At 37.2% G+C, this 21,934-nt stretch overlaps 2 protein-coding genes across 2 annotated transcripts; one reads left to right on the top strand and one right to left on the bottom strand.

Annotated features, from left to right (window-relative positions):
• Window positions 1–10,160, top strand: LOC114361449 (membrane alanyl aminopeptidase-like). Its single transcript, XM_028316476.1, has 15 exons — window positions 1–109; window positions 476–1,038; window positions 1,657–1,821; window positions 3,003–3,317; window positions 3,709–3,892; window positions 4,261–4,502; window positions 4,992–5,184; window positions 5,732–5,921; window positions 5,991–6,091; window positions 6,446–6,622; window positions 7,302–7,486; window positions 7,828–7,995; window positions 8,429–8,575; window positions 9,209–9,296; window positions 9,452–10,160. Exons 2-15 carry the CDS (start codon window positions 476–478, stop codon window positions 9,962–9,964), a joined length of 3,231 nt encoding a protein of 1,076 aa, XP_028172277.1. The 5' UTR covers window positions 1–109; the 3' UTR covers window positions 9,965–10,160.
• A 2,558-nt stretch (window positions 10,161–12,718) lies between these two features.
• LOC114361315 (membrane alanyl aminopeptidase) lies at window positions 12,719–21,739 on the bottom strand. The gene is made up of 15 exons (XM_028316312.1): window positions 21,529–21,739; window positions 19,813–20,375; window positions 19,437–19,601; window positions 18,676–18,996; window positions 18,381–18,564; window positions 18,054–18,295; window positions 17,724–17,916; window positions 17,446–17,635; window positions 17,043–17,143; window positions 16,769–16,945; window positions 16,068–16,252; window positions 15,282–15,449; window positions 14,749–14,895; window positions 13,625–13,712; window positions 12,719–13,375 (listed from the first exon to the last, which is right to left on the bottom strand). The coding sequence occupies exons 2-15, from the start codon at window positions 20,373–20,375 to the stop codon at window positions 13,055–13,057; spliced, it is 3,045 nt and encodes a 1,014-aa protein (XP_028172113.1). The 5' UTR covers window positions 21,529–21,739; the 3' UTR covers window positions 12,719–13,054.
• Between the last annotated feature and the right edge of the window lie 195 nt (window positions 21,740–21,934).

The following is a 21,934-nucleotide window of genomic DNA, read 5'->3' as shown; positions in this document are numbered from 1 at the left end:
ATAATGTGATAACTTACGTTAAATACTCGTAGGTACATTATTTTTTGCGAGGATTGGTTGATTATTGTGCCGGTGTCTGGTAGTGTCATCGGGGCTTCCCAACGTTGAGGTATGTAAAGTTTTACAGCTCTAAATTATACAAAAAATTGCATCAACATTTGGGTTGTTTTTAATATTACAAACGTCTGTTATTTTAATTAAGCGCTTATAAGTAATGAAAAGCCTGCAAAGTTCAATGGAAATGTTTATGTAATATACCTAAAACAACATTATAATTTATACCTAAGCCAGTAAATTGTGTAAATAATATTGTAGGTAGAAGAATACTCATCGATAGGTATAGTTACTCCAATGTTTTGAATTTTAAATATAGGAATTTTCAAAGTGAATAAATAATATTTTACAATCCTTATGAAATTAAAAGGTATTTAGGTAATCAGAAAACTTACTCACGAAGTATTTAACTAATTTACAGATGGCGACCTTTACCTTGATATTACTTGCCGCAGTATGCATTGCTGCTCAAGCATTTCCCCAGAATCCTCTGCCATACAAAAACACTATCTTCGGCGATGAAAAACTAAAGGGAGAACCTTTTGAAGATATTGATGATTTCTCTATTCTCACTCAACTATCAAGGTCCGATGGAAACAGTCCCTATAGACTGCCTACTACGACCAAACCTACACACTACAACTTACTATGGATGATCGAAATCCCCGAAAACGTCTTCTCGGGTGAGGTGCAAATCTTACTACACGCAACTCAAGTAGATGTCAACGAAATCGTCATCCATGCTCAAGATCTGAATATTGAGTCCGTAGCATTGAGACTAGGAAACTCTGAGGTACCCGTAACGTTCTCTTTGGAGCCAGAATACGACTTCTTGAGAGTTCATCTTACGGACACCACACTTGCATATAGCATGACGACTAATGTCATTTATTCGCTTAATATTGCTTTTAATGCTCCTTTGAGAAACGATATGGCCGGTCTTTATCAACATTGGTTTAGAAACAACGCCAATGACGGTGTCAAGTAAGTAATTTACTAACTTTCTTTTATGATTTCTTGAATATTGTTATTGTATATTGAATATTGTTTAATCATCATCACCATGTCTTAATAGAATCCGCGTGAAGTGCTCTCTTAAGAGTGAACGATGGAGTAGCGGTTGTACAGTGGGCCACAGAACCGGCTACGCATTTCCTTTTTAGGGTTCCGTAGCAAAAAACGGAAGCCTTATAGATTCATCATGTCTGTCTGTCCATCTGTCCGTCCGTATGTCACAACCATTTTTTTTCTCTCGCTCTCATCAAAATGGTGATTTTTGCGATAGAACGAGACGACATGACTGGAAATGGGTAACTGGGACTGTGGCCAATAGTACCTACCCTTCATCCTTGAAGTAAAGATTTCAAAATACAGAATACTGACTGGGGGCGTAGTGTGAGTTTACATCAAACGTCGTCACTAGTGAGCGCGTAAAAAATGACTTTAATGTATGACGGATTGTACAGCGCCCCTAGCGGAAACTTTCAAGAACTAATATTCATATTATTTTTTAATGCGCTCACTAAGTAGGTTTGATCTAAGCTCACACTAAGCCCTCTGGTGATAATATTGAACATGGTCACAGTCATGTTTTGTTTTCAGTTGGATGGCTTCTTCCCAGTTTGCAGCTACGTCAGCTCGCTTCGCTTTTCCTTGCTACGATGAGCCAAGCTTCAAAGCCACCTTCAGCGTCACAGTCCGGAGGCCCACAGCTTTCCGAAGTTGGTCAGGCATGAGACTGCAGCAGACCGATACCACGAATATAACGTAAATATGTACATTTTTGTTATGATTTCATTGAGCGAATGAAATCAAATTCCTGACTTTCAAATGATGTACTAAATATTCGCACCAAAACAAGTACAAAATGTTTCCTTTGAAAACTTTTAACCTTTTAAAAATAAGTAAAATTTTATAAAAAAAAATAAAACCGACTCCAAAAAACCTACACTAAAACGTAGAAAAATAATTACTAATTACCTACTTATTTATTAGGACGAATTATTAATATTTATGTAGGTATACCATGATTGATACTTCTGGAGTCGGTGCCAAGATTATGAAACATGTAAAGTTTGCCTGCACCGACTCCAAAAGTATCAATAATGGTATACCTACATAAATATTAATAATTCGTCCTAATAAATAAGTAGGTAATTAGTAATTATTTTTCTACGTTTTAGTGTAGGTTTTTTGGAGTCGGTTTTATTTTTTTTTATAAAATTTTACTTATTTCTTGCTTTTTAGTTAACTAATTATTACCTTGATGTTACCACTGAAGGTAGGCAGTACACTGAGACCAAAAAAAATTGGTTCATAATCGGCGGAGATATTGCGTATAAAAAAGTTCATCCCCAATTTTCCACCCTTGGGGGTGTATAAAAAAGTTCATCCCCAATTTTCCACCCTTGGGGGTTGTTTTTTTTATTATTAAATTTAAATGGGACCACCCTTGAGGTATTACCTATACGCTGAAAAAAGATTTGTTCAAATCGGTTCATAATTGGCGGAGTTATCGCGTAACAAACATAGAAAAAAAAAAAAAAAAACATACGGGTCGAATTGAGAACCTCCTCCTTTTTTTGAAGTCGGTTGAAAATCACAGTTATGATGCTGCAAGGATGTGAGAAGTCAGTTTACAGATTATCTGTACTACCTGTCCGCGCTAAGTTTGCCGGTCCGTGGAATGCGCGTCCCCTCTCCCAACCGCGATTAAACGCAATTAATGTGTCTTATTTTACGCAAATACACAATTTTTAACAAAAATAATAAATAAAAATATTCTAAATAATAGTTTGTTACAGTTATAGACGATTCCCTTCGAGTGACGTCATATCGCCAGCGGCAAACTTAAAGCGAACGGATAGTATGTTTTATTTCCTGTTATTTAACCAATTAAAAAAGGAGGAGGTTCTCAATTCGAGTGTGTCTTTTTAAATTATTCACAGAGGCTACGAAGATGACGTTTTCTATATCTCACCAACGATGTCAACTTACCTTCTGGCTATAATAGTCGCAGACTACTCTAGTATAACACTATATGAAGGTGAAAATCTAATGTACGAGGTTATAGCCAGACCCGGCGCTATAGAATCTGACCAAGGGAGTTACGCTTTTCAAGTTGGACAGGAACTTCTAGCCGCAATGAGCGACTATACGGCTTTGGACTTCTATGATGTCCATCCGTATGTTAAGATGACACACGCAGCTCTTCCAGATTTCTCTGATGGAGCTATGGAAAACTGGGGACTTCTGACCTACAGGTAATAATAGTAAAGCCTGGTCCGTGAGCACATAGAATTTTGTCCAATGACCCCAAGCTACCCATCCTTATCGCTCGCGCGTTATTATGTTGCTGTCGCGCTCGCACACTCACTGCGGCCGCCCGTCGCACAGTCGCGACAGCAATATAATTACGCGCGAGTGATAAGGATGGGTAGCTTAGGGTCATTGGACAAAATTCTACGTGCTCCCGGACCTGCTTAGTATGTTATTTTATTATACAAATATGCAGTTATTTTTAATTTCAAACAAATTGTTCATGAACTCCTGGTCAAAATCAACATCTTGACTTCAATATGCCAATTATCTTAAATTATGTGACACAGTAATCATATTTTATGAATTACCTACCTGTAATTATATTTTTAACAGGGAAGCGTACCTAATGTACGACGAACAACACACAAACAGTCATTCAAAGCAAATAATAGCCTACATAATATCCCACGAAATAGTCCACATGTGGTTTGGTAACCTCGTAACTTGTGACTGGTGGGACGCTTTGTGGCTCAACGAAGGTTTCGCAAGATACTATCAATACTACTTAACGGAATTGGTAAGACATTTTGCTGTTTATTTTAATAATTTAATAGGGATAAAAGAAAGAGTTTGAATTAGTCCGTCGGTTGACTTATCAAAAAATACTCGACGCGTATTTTTCACTTTTTCAAACTAATGAAAATTGAAAGAGATAAAGCGCACCAAAGTTCATAAGAAGAAGCCCGAGAAGTCAAGGCGTGCTTAAAAGTGTAGCACTTTGTGACCTCGCCCGGAACTTCAACGCATCATATCTTCGTAATGACTTTGACAAATAAAAATATACGTGTACGTACAATATTTCTGATAATGTAATTGACGGACTGAAAGTTTTTTAGGAAGCTAGCCTATTCTGTTTATAAAACAAAAGGTATATTTTTAATCTAGGTCGAACCTGAAATGGGTCTTGGGAGCCGTTTCATCAACGAACAGGTCCATACCTCGATGCTCACTGATTCCGCTGATAACCCTCATCCATTAACCAACCCTGGAATTGCCGATCCCGTTCAAGTGAGATCTATGTTCTCCGCAATCAGTTACAACAAAGGAGCAGCAATAATTAGACAGACTGACCATCTTTTGGGGTTCACTATTCATAGGGATGGCTTAAGAAGATATTTGAATTCAAGGTATGTATTACACATAAATTGTATATTTTTAGTTTTAAATAAACTGCCTAAGGCGGGAATCGAACCCACGACCTTCCACGGCCTTAGGCAGTTCGAATTTTTCAAGTTTTTTTTCTTGAGCGGCTATTCTGGTTATATGAAGTCCCAGTATCACAATGACCGGTACCGATCTATTGTGTTGTGATCGCCACTATTTTCCTTAATAGTTCGCCTCCGAGTCCTGCTGCATCCATTAGATAGTGCAATATATTTTGTGGGCTATATGTTTTACACCTTGTGGGCTTAGGATGTATTTGCCCAGATATAAGCAAGTTGTTTATTTGAAATTTAGTTTGAGAAGCGACTCTAATCGCAAATAGTTTAAAAATAAATAAGTATTATGTCATTTTAAACTGTTACGTTCGTACATACAGTAGGTTTTTAATGGCAATATGGATCAAATTCCTGTAAATTGTTTGGCCAAGACATTAAAACTAAGAATTGTTCTAGGTCCTTTAACACTGCTCTGCCTACCCATCTTTTCCAAGCTCTGCAAAACGAGGCTGTGGCTACTGGTTCAATTGCTCAGTACGGGGAAGGATTCAATATTATTGATTACTATAGAACTTGGACTGAACAGCCAGGACATCCCGTGCTTAACGTTCAAGTTGACCACCAAACTGGTCAGATGATTATCTATCAGGTAATATTAGTTTTTTGCGTTTTTGTGTCGGTGCAAATGGGCCACCGACCACAGCCACCGGTGGCCAGCCACGCGACCTAACACACTTTTTAATATATTTTGTATAGACTTATTACTATTAAACTAAAACCCCAATATGTGTTGTAGGTATACTGTGAATGTCTTAAATGTGTATTGCTGTTGGTGTACCTTTATCAATAAATAAATAAATAGACGCGCCGCACACGTGTATCCGGTGGCGGCCACTCGCTACATTAGCGTCCGCGACTCGCCACCAATGGTCACTACGTGCCACACAAAACGCCGACATCCGCCACTGTCGCACTGCTTCACCCCCCGCTAGAGATGTGTTGGTTTAAAATATTAAGCGGGTTATAAAATGTGGCGGCTTCCAGACTCTGGTGGCTATCGCTCGCTTCTGACACTCTTGGAAATGTAGCTGTACCGCGCGACAGCCACCGGTGGCTGTGGTCGGTGGCCCATTTGCACCGAGCCTTATTGATGTACATTATGTTACATAATTTTATACTATTATTTACTTCAATAGCGCCGCTTCAACATCAACAGCGGTTACTCTACAACTAACACTAACTGGATAGTTCCCATCACGTTTGCTACGGCCAGTAACCCAGACTTTCAAGATACTAAGCCATCTCATATCATCAGAGACGCTATCACCGTCATCAACCGCAACAGCATCGGAGATGAGTGGGTTATTTTCAACAAACAACAAACTGGTACGAATTCGTGTTTCTATGTGTTTTCTTATCTTATCTTATCTTATTAACCTTAATTTCTTTACATAGGTTTCTACCGAGTCAATTACGATGACTACACATGGAACCTTATTGTCATAGCCTTGAGGGGATCGAGTAGAACCCAAATCCACGAGCACAATAGAGCTCAGGTATTTAAATCACATTCATCTGTTTTCCGAATATAATTTTCAATGGCATCTAAAATTAAGACAAGATATTTCTGTACCTCTAGCATGAACAACTTTCGTCTTCGAATCGTTTGCGTACTCGATAAAATTCGATACTTAATCTTCGAATTAAACGATAACATGACAATTTTGATTCTCAAAATAAGTTTCGTGCAACCACATCTCATACTAAGTTCACTTTACGACACGTTCACAAGGGCGCTGTTGTAGTTTTCTTACTAAATCTTTTGATGGCGATTCGAGTACGCAAACGATTTGAACTCGAAATTTTTCGTGCTAGCCGTACTGTTCATTTCTATCGCTTTATTGTTGTAGATTATAAACGACGTGTTTCAATTTGCTCGATCTGGAATCATGAACTACTATAGAGCTTTCAACATCATATCCTTCCTCGAAAATGAGACCGAATACACACCTTGGGTGGCTGCTATCACTGGCTTCAACTGGATAAGAAATAGACTTGTTGGTTCCTCGTACCTTGACCGGCTTGATGTGAGTATAAATATCAAAACATTATCTTATTTAAACACTAGCGGCCGCCCGCGACTTCGTACGCGTGGATCCCGTTTTACCCCCTTCATCTATCTTACGCGGCTTAGATTTTTCCATACAAATCTTTTTCCCGCTAACTCCCGTTCCCGTGGGAATTTTGCAATATCCTGTTGTAAATAAGCTTTAAGTTTACTAAGATACCTACATGCCAAATTTCAAGCGTCTAACTTAAGCGGTTTAGATTTTTCATACAAAAGGATTTTCCCGCTAATTCCCCTTCCCGTGGAAATTCCTAAGTATACTATAACCTGCCCAAGAGTATGAAGAATAATTTTACCAAGTTTCGTTAAAATCCGTCGAGTAGTTTTTGTTTCTATAAGGAACATACAGACATACAGACAGACAAACAGACAGACAGACAGACAGACAGACAAAAATTTAACTGATTGCATTTTTGGCATCAGTATCGATTACTAATCACCCCCTGATAGTTATTTTGAAAATATATTTCATGTACAGAATTAATGTCGCTACTAGTTTTGTATTATCAACTATAATTTATTATCTATTTAGGCCGCTACCAACCGTGCTATGAGGAAGTCGTTGGGGGAGGCCTATGCCAATGTTCAGCAGTGGACGTCCTGTGGCTGAAATGACGATGAATTATCTATTTCTTCAGGAAATGATGGTGCGATGGGCGACCACAGTGATGAATCACCTGACTTACTATCCGATTCCTAACGAATCGTTCATGCAGTCGTACTTGCGATACCAGCTAGCGCCATTCATGTGCAACTTAAACCAACTCGGTTGTCGCGAAATCGCTGTTCTTCAGTTTCAAGCATTGCGCCAATCTGGCACAGAGTATGTATCACTTAAATTCTTTCATAATTACATAAATCAACTATGGAAAAAACATGGCAGGGAATTAACAAAGTCAAATTCTAGAGCGTAGATAATTTATTACAAAACATTTGATTAAACTAACTTATAAAATGGATAAAATACTTTAACACCACGTGCTTATTCAGTACAACGCCATCTAGTATTCAAAATAGATAAACTTAAATTGATATCAAATGACATATTTGCGGACTCAACAGTATTAAAGTAAAACTTATACATTTTCCAAATAAACTACTGAATACCTCCTGAATAAACTTTTGGTATAATAATTATTTGGTATTATCACTTTAATTTTCTAGAGTTCCAGTGGATAGCCGTAACTGGGTCTACTGCAATGCCCTCCGACAAGGAACTGAAGAGGACTTTGAATTCCTATGGGAACGATTCTTAAATCACAACGTATACACTGAGAAAATCCTGCTGCTTCAATCTTTAGGGTGCACTCCACATGAGAGTTCTCTGATCAAGTAAGTTAAACCATATGAATGCACGTTGCTTTAAAATATTGATGCATCTAGAAGGGATGCTACTTCCTATCCTACTTCCTACTTATATTAATATTATAAATGCGAAACTTTGTATGCATGTCGGGATGTTTGTTACTCTTTCACGCAAAACCTACTGAACGGATTTTGGTGAAACTTTACAGCATTATTGTTTATAACATATAGGCATTTATTTTATGACGATCTGTGACAAACTGAATTTTACGCGGTTGAAGCCGCGGGCAAAAGCTAGTCCAATATAAAATGTGAAGTGAAAATCTCTCTTCTTCTTGAATTTCAATCAACTTATAATTAATATCGACTAAGTTCTGTGTTAAAAGTATCATTTTTTATCAACTTTGGTTTTCAAGAGGTCTTCATTAGCTTTTATTTATATCAATGGCATGCTCTTCAGGCTGCTTGACGCAATAATCGAGGACAACTTCATCGTCCGACCACAAGACTACACTGCAGCCTTCAGTGCCGCAGTTAATGGGAATGAAGGCAACACTCAGATTGTGCTCCGCTACATTCAAAGGAACGTCACTGCAGTTGCTCTTGCGTAAGTGTCTTATTTTTCAGCAAATATAACATAGACAACACAATTTCAATGGTTCAATTAAACTTAACCGACATATTATTTATTTTAATTTTATTTTATTGTTAGGAAAACTAAAAGCATTATATAAAGGTCTTAGTCGGCCGTTTGGTGTAGTGGTTCGAAACGGACTACTATTCCAGAGGTAGCGGGTTCGTTTCCCGCACAGTACAAATATTTGTGTGCATGAACATATTTATTTGTATTGGACTGGGTGTTTTCTATGTATAATAAGTATGTCTTTACAAAAAAAAAGTATTTAAGTATGTTTATATCCGTTGTCTAGGGCCCATAGTACAAGCTTTGCTTAGTTTGGGACTAGAAGCGCAGTGTAAAATGTCCAAGGATATTTATTTATTTATTATAACACACATAGATTTACCAATTAAACTTCACATTTGCCAAAAGAGTTTTCACAAATAGTTCTTACATTAGAATTATTAACGCCATCTTAATAATTACGTTTATTCCAGTGACATGAATCAATCTTATTGCTCAAAAAATTAAATTCGAGAGATGTGAAACCAAATTAATGTTATTTTTAACGAGTTATTATCAGACTTTTTAACACGTCTTCAACATTTTTTTTGTTTTTAGATTTGGCTCCACTTTGACACCAATAAATTATGTTACTCCTCTGTCTTACATCTCATCAAGACTGAGGAATATTCTACAAATTGAAGAGGTAAATAACAAATTTAAACACTTCTCTTATTTAAATTTTCATTATAATAACTTATTTTCAGTGCTAAGTTCTATCTAAGTATGGGCCAACGCTTGATAATAGTTACAACGCTGTCTACAATAGTGTAAATCATATACATTTTTTTTTTCTTTCAGTATGAAAACTGGGTCGTTGCTAATAGAGAAGAGTTTGGTACAAGCTACAACTCTATTTACAGCGGCATAGAGTCCACCCGCCAGTCGCTACAGTGGGCCGCCGACGTCCAAAATGACATAGAGTATTACTTAAATGAGGGTGATGAGACATACCAAACCAGTACGTCTGCTCCGGTCGTCCCTGAGGAACCAGTTACGGTCACGGCGCCGCAGTTGATAGAGCCAACCACTCCCGAGTTGCCGGTTGTTGAGACCGATGAACCTACAACCGTTATCGATGAACTTACCAGCACTGATGAACCAACGACCACTGACGAACCAACCGTTACTGATGATCCTGCCGTTACCGATGACTCAGCCGTTACCGATGATTCAGCCGTTACCGACGAACCGTCATCGGATGCAACGACGCCTTTAATAGAAACAACGACTCCGGAATCAGATTCAGCTAACACAGCACTTTTGTCAATGTTTATCATCACCATTGCTATAATATTAAACGTAACTTTGTAAACATTTTTCATTCCTAAGTAGTAAGCTAATATTATAATAAGATCAGGCAGTGACAACAATTCGAGCTTCAATTGTGGTATGTAGTGTATTTTTGGCAAATGGTGTTTCAGTGATAAAAATCAATGGATATTGTTTACCTTAGATTTAAAAATGAATGTATCTGAATACATATAAGTAAGTAAATAATTTGTTACTGGTTGTGTGTTTTTTTTAATATAAAAGTTAATGTAGAGTTGCCCTATGAGCTCTATAGTCGATAGCCTCACTAATTCCATCTTTGAGGTCTTGAATCGACGCTTGGCTGTTGGCGTAGACCTTCTCTTTTACGTGGCCCCAAAGGAAGAAGTTGCAAGATGTTAAATCACAAGATCTGGACATGGGGCAACCAGTTTGCGATTTAGTTATGGAAAATTTCATGAAAAGGATATGGTCCTGTAAGCGTGGTCGTGATGGTAATTTGCCTGATGTTGATTACCACTATTAACGGCATACCTAGGGTTGCCAACTATACTATTTTGAACAGTATTATACTGTTTTTCACTAAATTATACTTTTTACTGTTGAACAAAAATAAAGTATACAAAATACTGTTTTCAGCTAGCATCCATAGATATTTTTAAAAGTAAATGCCCAACACCACATTTAAGTACGCGTTGTAGAGCTATACTGTTTGTTTTTTTTTAATACAGTCTGTTTTCCTTCTCCGACCTCTAATATACTTTATATTTTGAAAGAAAAGTTGGCAACCCTAGGCATACCTTCCTCTTTATAATGAAATAAACATCCGATCATTTATGTTTAAATAAATCATTTTTCTTTGAATATCAAAATGATACCTCTTATTGGAAACCCCTATATTATGTGTATTGGACAATTCGTAAATGATAGGATAGTAGTAACATGCATTTTGCAAGCTTTTTTTATTTAGCCGTAGCAATTTATTGCAGACGTTGTACGTACGTGGGCTAGAAGTCTTATTAAATATCAAACGCATCACATCAAATCTGGAAGATACTTTTATCGATTGGAAAAACCTTCAACTGGTGACGTGATAAGGGTCACAGTATTGGTGAGGTGACGTCATTTTGACGTAATACTAAAAAGCCGAAATTCAGGAGACTTACAGCATAAGCAATGTAATAAATTACATTATTTATAAGAATATGAGTTTGTTTTCGTAAATAAAACACACTGGTCGCAATAAATATTGAAAATTTTAATTAAATAACGCTTAGAAACATGGCAGTCATTTTTGGTCTGTTTTTGTAGACATGAGATCAATCATAATAGAATTTTAAAAAAAACAAAGGAATTTAACAAAAAATACTTTCTTTTTAAAAATCAATAAGTAAAAAATAAGAATCAATCATTTTCAGTATTTTGTTCCATAGAAAAAATAAATAAGATTAATTATGGAAACAAACAACACATTTTTTTTCTGGGCTATCAAAACATGCGGGTTTCTTGCACTTTTTGCAGAGGTATGATGTTCTTTTCATCTTCTTAGCTGGACATAATAGTGCTGGATCTTGATTTCTTGTGTCGCATAGTTCACTCGCAGTATTGTGATCCGATTCTAAGCAGTGAGTGTCGTGGAAAAATCGATCTTCCGTATTNGCGTACAAACGAGCACAGTCAACAACAGCTCTCTCTCCGCCGGTGCACTGGCCACTCGGAACCGCTCCAGTACACGGTACTACATGAGTCTAAACAAGTAGCCACAGACTTACCGGTACAGCAAGTAAGGAGCCCGCGTACAGCCCAGTACAGTCAACAACAGCTCTCTCTCCGCCGGTGCTTTTTTTTCTGGGCTATCAAAACATGCGGGTTTCTTGCACTTTTTGCAGAGGTATGATGTTCTTTTCATCTTCTTAGCTGGACATAATAGTGCTGGATCTTGATTTCTTGTGTCGCATAGTTCACTCGCAGTATTGTGATCCGATTCTAAGCAGTGAGTGTCGTGGAAAAATCGATCTTCCGTATTGCTGATGTCACTCACATTTTCTTCTAATAAACCCGATACAATACGTTTGAAATCCTCGTCATTTGGATTCATTTTTAAACACAAAATGAAACAAATCATGAAATAAATCACTGACACTAATGGTGACGTGACGTCGAATTGACGTTTGGTACCCTCTATCTCACTAATTAAGCGCGTGCAACATCCGATTTTAGTCACGGCAGACGCCAAACTAAGAAAACATCAGCTACTGAGGGGTGCGGGGGCGGGAAACAAGCCGTTTGAATAATAATATGTAACGTTTTCTCCTATGCGACGTCAATTTGACGTCACGTCACCAATTGAAGGTAAGCCGAGTTGGGTTAAAGTTGCCGCCTATAATAACGCTATTCAGGTATGACAATATAATATTTCAGTCTACATGAAACAAAAAGATACAAAAAGGACATCATACGAGTATTTTAATGATGTAACATCATTTTTGTGGCCTAAATAAAACCTGCTGTTTCAACGTTTATATTTTCTTAGTTTTTCAAGGTTAAATTGTAAATTAATCAGCAATTGCTACTTGATAATTAATTTATCTTTGATAAAAAAAATGTTGTAGTTGTATGGCATATAACTAAGTGCTCAACTTTACGTAAACTTTCCAATAAAATTATTACTCAGTTCTATACTCAGGTTTATTTTCTTATTACTTGTTATCCAAAGTACCTACTTCATAATCCGATTAATCAATAAGTCTCATCTCATTACTGAGAACCAAGGGACCAAAAAATTATTTAACACAATAAAAGACATAATTTTATTATTACAATAATTTATAAAATATACAAAATGTAAAAAACTATATCTAGTGATTTGAAAAGTTAGGCATACATTAATACTACCTACATTTAAATGCTATTAAAGTATTATCTCTTATTATTTAAAGCGGAGCTTTTTTTGTAGATTCATCATGACGTTACATTGATTGCATTTCATTGGGTCTTTATAATATTTCTGAAAAGATAATAATAAATGACTGTAGTCATTATATTACTGTAGTCATAAATCCAAGGTAGCTCTTGCAGTAAATACTGAAAACCGCAGATTGCAGATTGTTTCTAAAGTTCATAATCGCACGGTTATAGCGCAAAGTTTGCAGCGGCAGCGACAGCGATGACAAGCACTGACAAGAAGGCAGTGTTGGCTGAGTCAGTTTCTGAGAGCTCAGGAGTAGTTGGTTCTTCCAATGGCGGCTGTGCCTCTGTAACTGGGGCATCAGTGACGACTGGTGTCTCACTAGAAGCCTCGTAAGTCTCGTCACCCTCGGTCAAGTAATTTTCTATGTCACTTTGGACTTCAACAGCCCACTGGAGAGAGTCGCGACTGGACTCGGCGCTGTTGTAGATGGAATTGTAGCTGTTACCTAATATATCTTGCGTCGCATTGGCCCATGCTTGGAACTGAAATAAAATGACATCAACGTTTATCTTTGAACGTTCAGATTCTTATCACAATAAAAGTAATCTCAATCATCATAAATAACATAAATACCCATGTCCCTAAAACTTTTTATCCCTTGCAGCTGATTTAAGGACTTTATTGCTTTATGGTTTTGTTTTTTATCAGATAGATTTTAATCTATTTTAAAAAAAAATTAGCCCATATAAGGGACACCCTAATGTTTACAAACATATTTTTAAGTTACTTACTTCATCAATTTCTTGAGTAGACCTTAGTCTTGCTGAGATGTAAGATAATGGTGTCGCGTAATTTACAGGATTTAGAATCGTACCAAATCTGAAACCAAATAAATAGGATAGGATTAGCTTTAAATGGTAAATGAAGTTGAAACTTGAGAAAATGAAACGACCGACCTTAACAGATGCTTAAGATGATAATAAATAGCAAATAGGTATAACATAGTTAATAAATAAAAAAAAATAAAAATAATAAAAACGCCGATGTAGTCAAGCCAATTCTGACTACCATCTGAACTGAAACTTCAGTCATCATTATTCTAGAAAAACAGTGACCAAAGATGTACACGACATGGATTTATGAAAGATTGTCGTAAGTTGGGCCAAGCGGTGGATTCATTTTCTATTTCAGTTACTCTCAGAACAAACGCAATAAAAACTCAATTATTAAGATCAAACCATACTTGGGCGGGTCACTTAAAATTCTTTCGCGGGCCACGCTATGGCCCGCGGGCCTCGGGTTTAGCAGCCATGATCTGACCAGCTTGAAATAGGGCAACGAAAAGAGACGCAGTACCAGAAGTAGTGGGTGTCAAGGACAGGAATTAAAAACAAATTGAAACAAAATAAAGATGTCAGACTTTTGAACAAACGCAATACGGCTTTTTATTTGTGCTCTCTTCGTAACAATGAAGGAATCAGTAGGTAATTAAAAAAAAAGTAATATAAGATATGGGGAAGGCTTATGTTCAGCAGTGGACGGACGTCCTTAGCTGAAATGATGATGTTTAGTCCAGTCATTTAAGCTTAAATTAGGTAAGAATCTCGGAATTAGAGATACCCAGCTGTAAGTCTGTAAATATACTTGTATATTGACATCCTAAAAGTTGTCTCAAAACCTACATATGGTAGGGTGTAAGCAACTATTAAATTTTAAGGTCAAAGGTCACAAAAATCGGTTTTTTGCGCTTTTTTTGGAAATATCTCATTTCCTATGGGTTTTTTGCTATTTGCCAACTTTTAGGGTGTCAATATACACGTATTTACAGACTAACTTACAGCTGGGTATCTCGAATTCCGAGGTGAACTTACTATAATGACTGGACTAGTTGACTTTATACATGTACAATACTCACGCAGCTGCTACTTGAGTGAGGTTGGTCTGGATGTAGTTGAATACGATCTGCGTGTTGCCTTCGTTGCCATTGACCGCGGTACTGAACGCAGTCGTATAGTCCTGGCGCCGGATGACAAAGTTGGGCGTCACTATTGCGTCTAGAAGTCTGGAATAAATAAAATGAATAAATATTATCTACTCAGAAGAAGAAGACCAAAACAGTTGAGCAAAATACAAATACAACGTCAACAGTCATGGAAATGACAATGCTTTCACCTAAATCTCTGATAAGGTTCTTGACTTCTATCATATGATTTCTCTCCTTTCCTATCTATTGTTTGAATGAAAAACATTTTTAAATAAGTTTTTTGGAAAAGATGACATTATGCTATAACACAATAATAGACGCTAGAAAAATCTTTCGACATAAATATTTAACTTTCATCATTTTTTTACCTTAATTTTTTGTACCAACCTAGACTGCATCTCACTTAACACCAGGTGCGATTGCGGTCAAATACCTGCCTTGTCTAGTATAAAAAAAAATCTTACGTTTTAAGAGAAGCCTCATGAGGAGTGCAACCCAACACTTGAAGTAGTACGATCTTTTCCGTGTACACGTTGTGGTTTTCGAAGCGTTCCCAGAGGAAATCGAAATCTTCCTCGGAACCTTGGCGGAGTGCGTTACAGTACACCCAGTTACGGCTGTCCACTGGCACCCTACGAGTTAAGAAACAATATTAGACACAGAAAATAATAATGAAAAAAAGACATTTATAATAATATTGGCACCAAGAATAAAAATCATAGAAAATAATATCTCTATGTGCCAAAAAGGACATCTGCAGTAGGTATATCCCGCCAGCTAAGTGCGTGACTGGACACAAATTTTTAGGTCGCCTAGAGGCTTGGGTCTTATTGGAAAACTTAGTTGTCCTATGATTTACGCACAAACATTTCGTGCTCGCGTTCGTGATGTTGTTTTTTTGTATTCTACTAATAATTACCAAAATGTACGAATAAAATAACTGGTAAAGTTTAGTTTAATATAAAATTGTAATTTGCTTCATGTTAAAAATGTATCGTTCGTTTCAGCCAAATGACGTCCACTGCTGGACAAATGCCTCCTCCAAGGCTTTCCACAATGCACGGTCCTGCGCTGCCCGCATCCAGGCTCTTCCCGCGACCTTTACGAGATAAAAATGTATATTGAGTTATTATTACAATGTAAAAGCATGTTCCTTCTATTACAAGTTTGGATCATAATTGGGAATTCCACCATTTATTTTATATTAGAAATTAAGGTTACATTTATTGCGTAATATAAAAGATACATACTCAGTGTCATTATAGCGCAAAGCTTCAAACTGGCTAACGGCGGCTTCGCGACAAGCTGTTTGGTTCAAGTTGCACATGAAAGGAGCCAGTTGGTACCGCAAGTACGAATCCATGAACGACTCGTCGGGGCGCGGGTAGTAAGTGAGCTGGTTCATCACTGTGGTGGCCCACTTTGCGATCATCGCCTAAAACAGAAAACATTCATCATCATCATCATTTCAGCCATAGGACGTCCACTGCTGAAAATAGGCCGGTTGGTAGCGGCCTGCATCCAGCGCCTTCTTGCTACCTTTATAATGTCGTCGGTCCATCTTGTGGCCAAAACATTACTATTCTGATTTGGAAATGAGAAACAACACAAGGTTAAATAGGTTTTTATCCTATTGACAGTATGAACTTTGGTGCCTGACTTTACAAATCGCTAACGCTATCTAACTTGGAACTCTTTGATGATGTTTTTCCACTAGAGCCACTTTCATAATCACTAGCGTACTTAAACATCCTCGGCAGTGGTGTCTACTGGTTGCTCTAAATAATGTTTGTCCTTCGTAATCAAGCTAGAAATCATTTACATACATTGAGTATATTGTAGTTTAAAATGGAGTAATAAGTAGTTGGCTTTAAAAGCCCATTTTATTTTTAAAGAAGACGTTATCTAACCAAAAAAATTACAAAAGAAATACATTTTAAAAGTTACTCACTTCAAGTTCAGCGAGATAGGAGGTGCCAACGAGCCTGTTCCTGATCCAGTTGAAGCCGGTGATGGCGGCGACCCATGGAGTGTATTCCGTCTCGTTCTCGAGGAAAGAGAGGATATTGAAAGCCCTGGTGTACGTCATGATTCCAGAGCGGGCGAATTGGAACACATCGTTGACGATCTAGAGAAAAGCATTGAATAACACATTTTATAAATTGAAACTACGAAGAATTTTTTATTAACAATCGGGTAAATTAAATTAAAAAACTCAAACAAACCTGAGCTCTGTTGAATTCATGGATTAGAGTCCTGTCAGGTCCTCTTAATGCGTTGATAATTAGATTCCATGAGTAGTCATCGTAATTAACTCGGTAGTAACCTGTACAAATTTTTATATTAAGAATCTATACTGATATTATAAAGCTGAAGAGTTTGTTTCTTTGTTTACTTGAACACGCTAATCTCCGGAACTACTGGTCCGATTTGAAAAAATCTTTTAGTGTTAGATAGCCCATTTATCGAGGAAGGTTTGGGCTATACAACATCACTCTACGATTAATAGGAGCAGAGCAACAATGAAAAATGTTGCAAAAACGAGTTTTCACGCGTATGAAGTCGCGGGTACAGCTAGTAACATTATATTTTAGTTATAATTATAGGAAAGAATAGCTTAATTCATACCAGTTTGTTGTTTGTTGAAAATGACCCACTCATCACCGATACTGTTCCGGTTAATGACGGTGATACCATCTCTAATGATATGGGATGGCTTAGTATTATTAAAGTCTGGGTCACTAGCCGTAGCGAAGGTGATAGGAACAATCCAGTTAGTGGTAGGCGTAGAGTAACCACTGTTGATGTTGAAACGGCGCTACGGAAACAAAATAAATTTCATATTTTTTATTATGTGCTAACAAAAGTAACGAAGTAGTAAATTAAGAATTGAAACAAACAAATACCTGATAGATAGTCATCAGTCCAGTCTGGTGGTCAATTTCGACGTTAATCACTGGATGCCCACCCTGCTCAGTCCAAGTCTTATAATAGTCGATGATATTAAATTCCTCTCCGTATTCTGCGATAGCTCCTGCCTCCACAGCCGCGTCTTGAAGAGCTTGGAAAAGATGAATGGGTAGTGCTGTCTCGAATGACCTAAAAACAGTATAAAATTTTGTTAAATCTTTACGATCAATTTTTTAAATATAGGGCATGCTAACACACATTCGTATTATGTCATAACTTTAGTAGTCTATTTCAGTTACAGATTTAAAGATACTACTTTGACTTACCTTTCAACCAAAAATCTCCTCAAACCTTCTCTGTGGACATCAAATCCCATAAGATGCTCAGTTTGTCTAATAATAGCAGCACCTTTGTTGTAACTGATTGTTGAAAACATCGAACTGACTGAAGATGGACTGCCTATGCCAGGGTTGGTCAATGGTTGAGGGTTGTCAGCTGAGTCACTCAGCAACGAAGTATGGACTTGTTCGTTGATGAAACGGGTACTCAGTCCCATGTATGTTTCAACCTATTAACGAAATAAACATTTTTATATTTATTCCAGTTTTAAAAACATGATGAAAGATGTGTATCAAATAGGTACTGCAACTTACCCAATCAGTTAAAAAGTACTGATAATATCTGGCGAATCCTTCGTTGAGCCACAACACGTCCCACCAATCGCAAGTGACGAGATTACCAAACCACATGTGGGCGATTTCATGTGACAAGATGTAAGCAATCAGCTGCTTGAAGTTGCTGTTTGTGTGGTTCTCGTCGTACAATAAATAAGCTTCCCTGGTAAAGAAAATAAGTTATAGGTAACTTTAAACATTCAAGTTCTGATTACTATTCCAAAGTTATCATTGAATATACAATACATTGGAATAAATATACTTGTCATATTACCTATAAGTTAACAGTCCCCAGTTTTCCATAGCTCCGGCAGAAAAGTCTGGAATGGCCGCCTGTGTCATCTTGACATGAGGGTGGACACTAAAGAAGTCCATGGCGGTATGATTGCTCATTTCGGCTAGTAGTGCCTGTCCTACTTCAAAAGCATACTGTCCTTGACCAGATTCAATAGCACCAGGTCTAGCAATAACTTCGTACTCAAGATCCCCTGTAATCTCGTTGAATTTTTCAAGAGTTTCGTATTCTGCCACTACTATAGCTAAAAGATACGTAGACTGTATCGGGGTTATAAAGAAGATATCGTCCTCGAAGCCTCTGCAATTAAAATTTGTGAATTTAAAATTATGAACAGCATTTTCTTTGTTTTACCATTTTTTAACAGGTTGCCAAAAATAGACAGAACACTGATATGAAATTACTTGAAGTACGTGATGACGAAATGTTCAAAGCATAAAGAGGAAAATTATTTACATCCAAGCGCGTGCATTGCACTCATACACACAACTATTTTGAGAAATTTTATTACATGCAGCTTAGATTTGCCAAACTCATTGCCAAAAGGTTTTTTCCTGTTTAACCCGAAGGTTAACTGGCAGAGAATGCCCAATGGCATTAAGTTCGCCTTACGTACCAATTATTGTATGGCAATAAAGAATAAAGTAATTGCTGGCACTGCAAGAGGTATTACCTATTATGATCTACTTTAATACCTCTTCCAAGAACAGAATATGCCTGGTCTGAATGCAATAACTTACTCAATGGGGCTGTTTATGGTGTCCTGCAGTCTCATGCCAGTCCAACTTTTGAATCCGACGGGCCTTCTGAGCGTAATGTTGAAGGTAGCTTTGAAACTTGGCTCATCGTAACAAGGGAACGCATAGCGGGCAGACGTCGCCTGGAACTGGGTTGAGGCCATCCAACTAAAACAATTCAGATATTGAAAGATTTGTAGTACATGATAAATGATATTTAAGCAAGCACTGAGCTTAATACAATAAAAATAAAATTAATAAATAAAAAAGAAAAATTTTAACGACAGTGGTCAGATCAGATCTCTCTTAGGTAATGATCTAATGTCAGTTGTTGTTTAAAAATGGGGTAAATGGTAAGTTAATTTTTCATTTAGCTTACCTCACGTTTTCGTCACTAGCATTATTCCTGTACCAGTTTTCGTAAATTCCGTACATGTCAGTCCTCAACGGAGCAATGAATTCGATATTCAGTGAATATAGAACTCTATTGGTCGCGCTGTATTGAAGGACGCCGTTACTGAGGGCCACTCTTAAGAAATGATACTCTGGCTGCAGGGTAACCGTATGAGGTATTTCAGTATCTCCCAATTTCAAGACCACCGAAGTGATATTTAATCCGTTTGCTTGGATGACGATTTCGTTGACGTTTTCTTGAGTCGCGTACAGTTGGATTTCCACCTCACCCGAGAAGATATTAGCGGGTATCTCAACCATCCACAGTATGTTGTAGTGTTCTGGCCTTGTCGTGGTCGGTAGTCGGTACGGGTTATCATCGGATCTAGAGAGTTGTGTGTTGCCATCGAAGTCATCTATGTTTTCGAAGGCTTCCCCTTCTAGTTTCTCGTCAGCGAAGATTGTGTTTCTGTATGGGCGAGGATCCTGGGGAAATGCTTGCGCCGCAAGGCATGCTGCAGCCAGAATTAGCAACTTGAGAGTCGCCATCTGAAAATACTTATTTTTAGCTGGATAGGATTTACCAATTTTCTTATTATACTGAGACTCTTAGTTTCAATGTACTCGTATGTAATTACTTTGAACCCAAAGTAATAATTTAATCATCGAAGTTACGTTATCACCGATAATATTTTTATCTGACATTTATCATCATAACATTACGTTATCGAATTAAATAGTTCTGAAAATTTTACAAAGTAAAGCCTAATTGCATTAATTTAATTTATTATTCGATGATAATATGATTATATTAGCACTTAATGGTTGTAGGTATATAAATTGGGATTTTACTTTGACTTCATTGAGACATCACCACCATCAGAGTTTTGTTTTCAAACTACAGAAACATTCACGAATTTAAATTAATAAAGAAATACACAACAAAATTTGGAAAATAATTAGAAACATGAACTTATGTAGTTAATTGCAACAAATTGGAAAAGATCGCGGTGGACACAAGCGCACGTACTGCTTGATGAAACGCTCTGGTGAAGGATATAATTATCGTAATACATAATTATATTTTCTGTATTCTGTTTAAAATAGCCTATATTTTATTTGAGTAAAATTGTACACTGGACATAATTGTCAGCGATGAGACATTTTAGGCGTTACGTCATTATACCTACACGTACGTTTTTGTGAAAGTTACATTACATAAAATAATGCATTTATTTAAGTGAGCAACTGATGTGTATATTGGACTTAAGGTTTGTGGTGAACTCAATATAGCGGTATAGTCAGGATATAAATTTTATTTTCAAGATGGGCTAAAAGGCTCTCCCAATTTCAGACCACTGATTTGCACGAATAAATCACCATTTTCTACATAGATTACGCAACTTCTAACTCTAACTTTATTCAATTTACAGTTTTACAGAACGCTCCTGTTTACAAAAAATGGGTATGTAAGTACATACTTTGTATCATTTCTGGTCAGTCCACGATAAAGCACTTCATTCGTTCTATTGAGCCAAACGACGTCCACTGCTGGACAAAGGCCTCCCCAAGGATAATGACATACGGAACGGAGTCGTGGGCGCTAAATATGGGCCCATAAAAAGGCTCAAGGACACTTGAAGGGCGATGGAACGTCTATACTCGGGGTTTCATTGCATTGCGTGATAAAGCACTTACTTACCTTTGATTTTCTAGGCAACTCCAGAAGAATTCGGCGCGTTCGACCGGACGCGACTGAGTTATCAAAATCTAAATTAGTAGATTATATAGCGCATTAACCATAATCAGAGATACTGTTTCATTATCTTTAATTATTAGTTACAAAGCCGTTGAATTCAGCAATTGATCAGTTCATATCTACACTGGTTATTGATCAAGTCGGATATAAGACTGAGTAATCGTACTTGGACTTACCTATTTTGTTATCTTTGAATTTCACTAGTCATTGGGTGTATATTTGTAATTCATTTGCGTTTAAAACGTGAAGGATTTCAGTCAATGAACCAATAGGATGTTCTCTTTTCGTTCGTTTCAGCCAAATGACGTCCACTGCTGGACAAAGGCCTCCCCCAAGTATTTCCAGGTAC

Source organism: Ostrinia furnacalis, unplaced genomic scaffold (genome assembly GCF_004193835.3).
Source record: "Ostrinia furnacalis isolate ACB-3 unplaced genomic scaffold, ASM419383v2 OfSCF0373, whole genome shotgun sequence".
NCBI lineage: Eukaryota > Metazoa > Arthropoda > Insecta > Lepidoptera > Crambidae > Ostrinia > Ostrinia furnacalis.
The sequence above is the reverse complement of the archived record's forward strand: the minus strand, read 5'-3'. Positions and strand labels throughout refer to the sequence as shown.

Excerpts from the sequence above, each read along its gene's own strand:
- LOC114361449 (XM_028316476.1), top strand. The coding sequence starts at position 476 with ATGGCGACCTTTACCTTGATATTACTTGCCGCAGTATGCATTGCTGCT. Across the intron at positions 6,092-6,445 it reads ACGAGCACAATAGAGCTCAG|ATTATAAACGACGTGTTTCA; the intron begins GTATTTAAATCA and ends TTATTGTTGTAG. Across the intron at positions 7,996-8,428 it reads CATGAGAGTTCTCTGATCAA|GCTGCTTGACGCAATAATCG; the intron begins GTAAGTTAAACC and ends CATGCTCTTCAG.
- LOC114361315 (XM_028316312.1), bottom strand. The coding sequence starts at position 20,375 with ATGGCGACTCTCAAGTTGCTAATTCTGGCTGCAGCATGCCTTGCGGCG. Across the intron at positions 17,917-18,053 it reads AGGAGATTTTTGGTTGAAAG|GTCATTCGAGACAGCACTAC; the intron begins GTAAGTCAAAGT and ends TACTGTTTTTAG. Across the intron at positions 13,713-14,748 it reads CTCACTCAAGTAGCAGCTGC|ATTTGGTACGATTCTAAATC; the intron begins GTGAGTATTGTA and ends ATTTGGTTTCAG.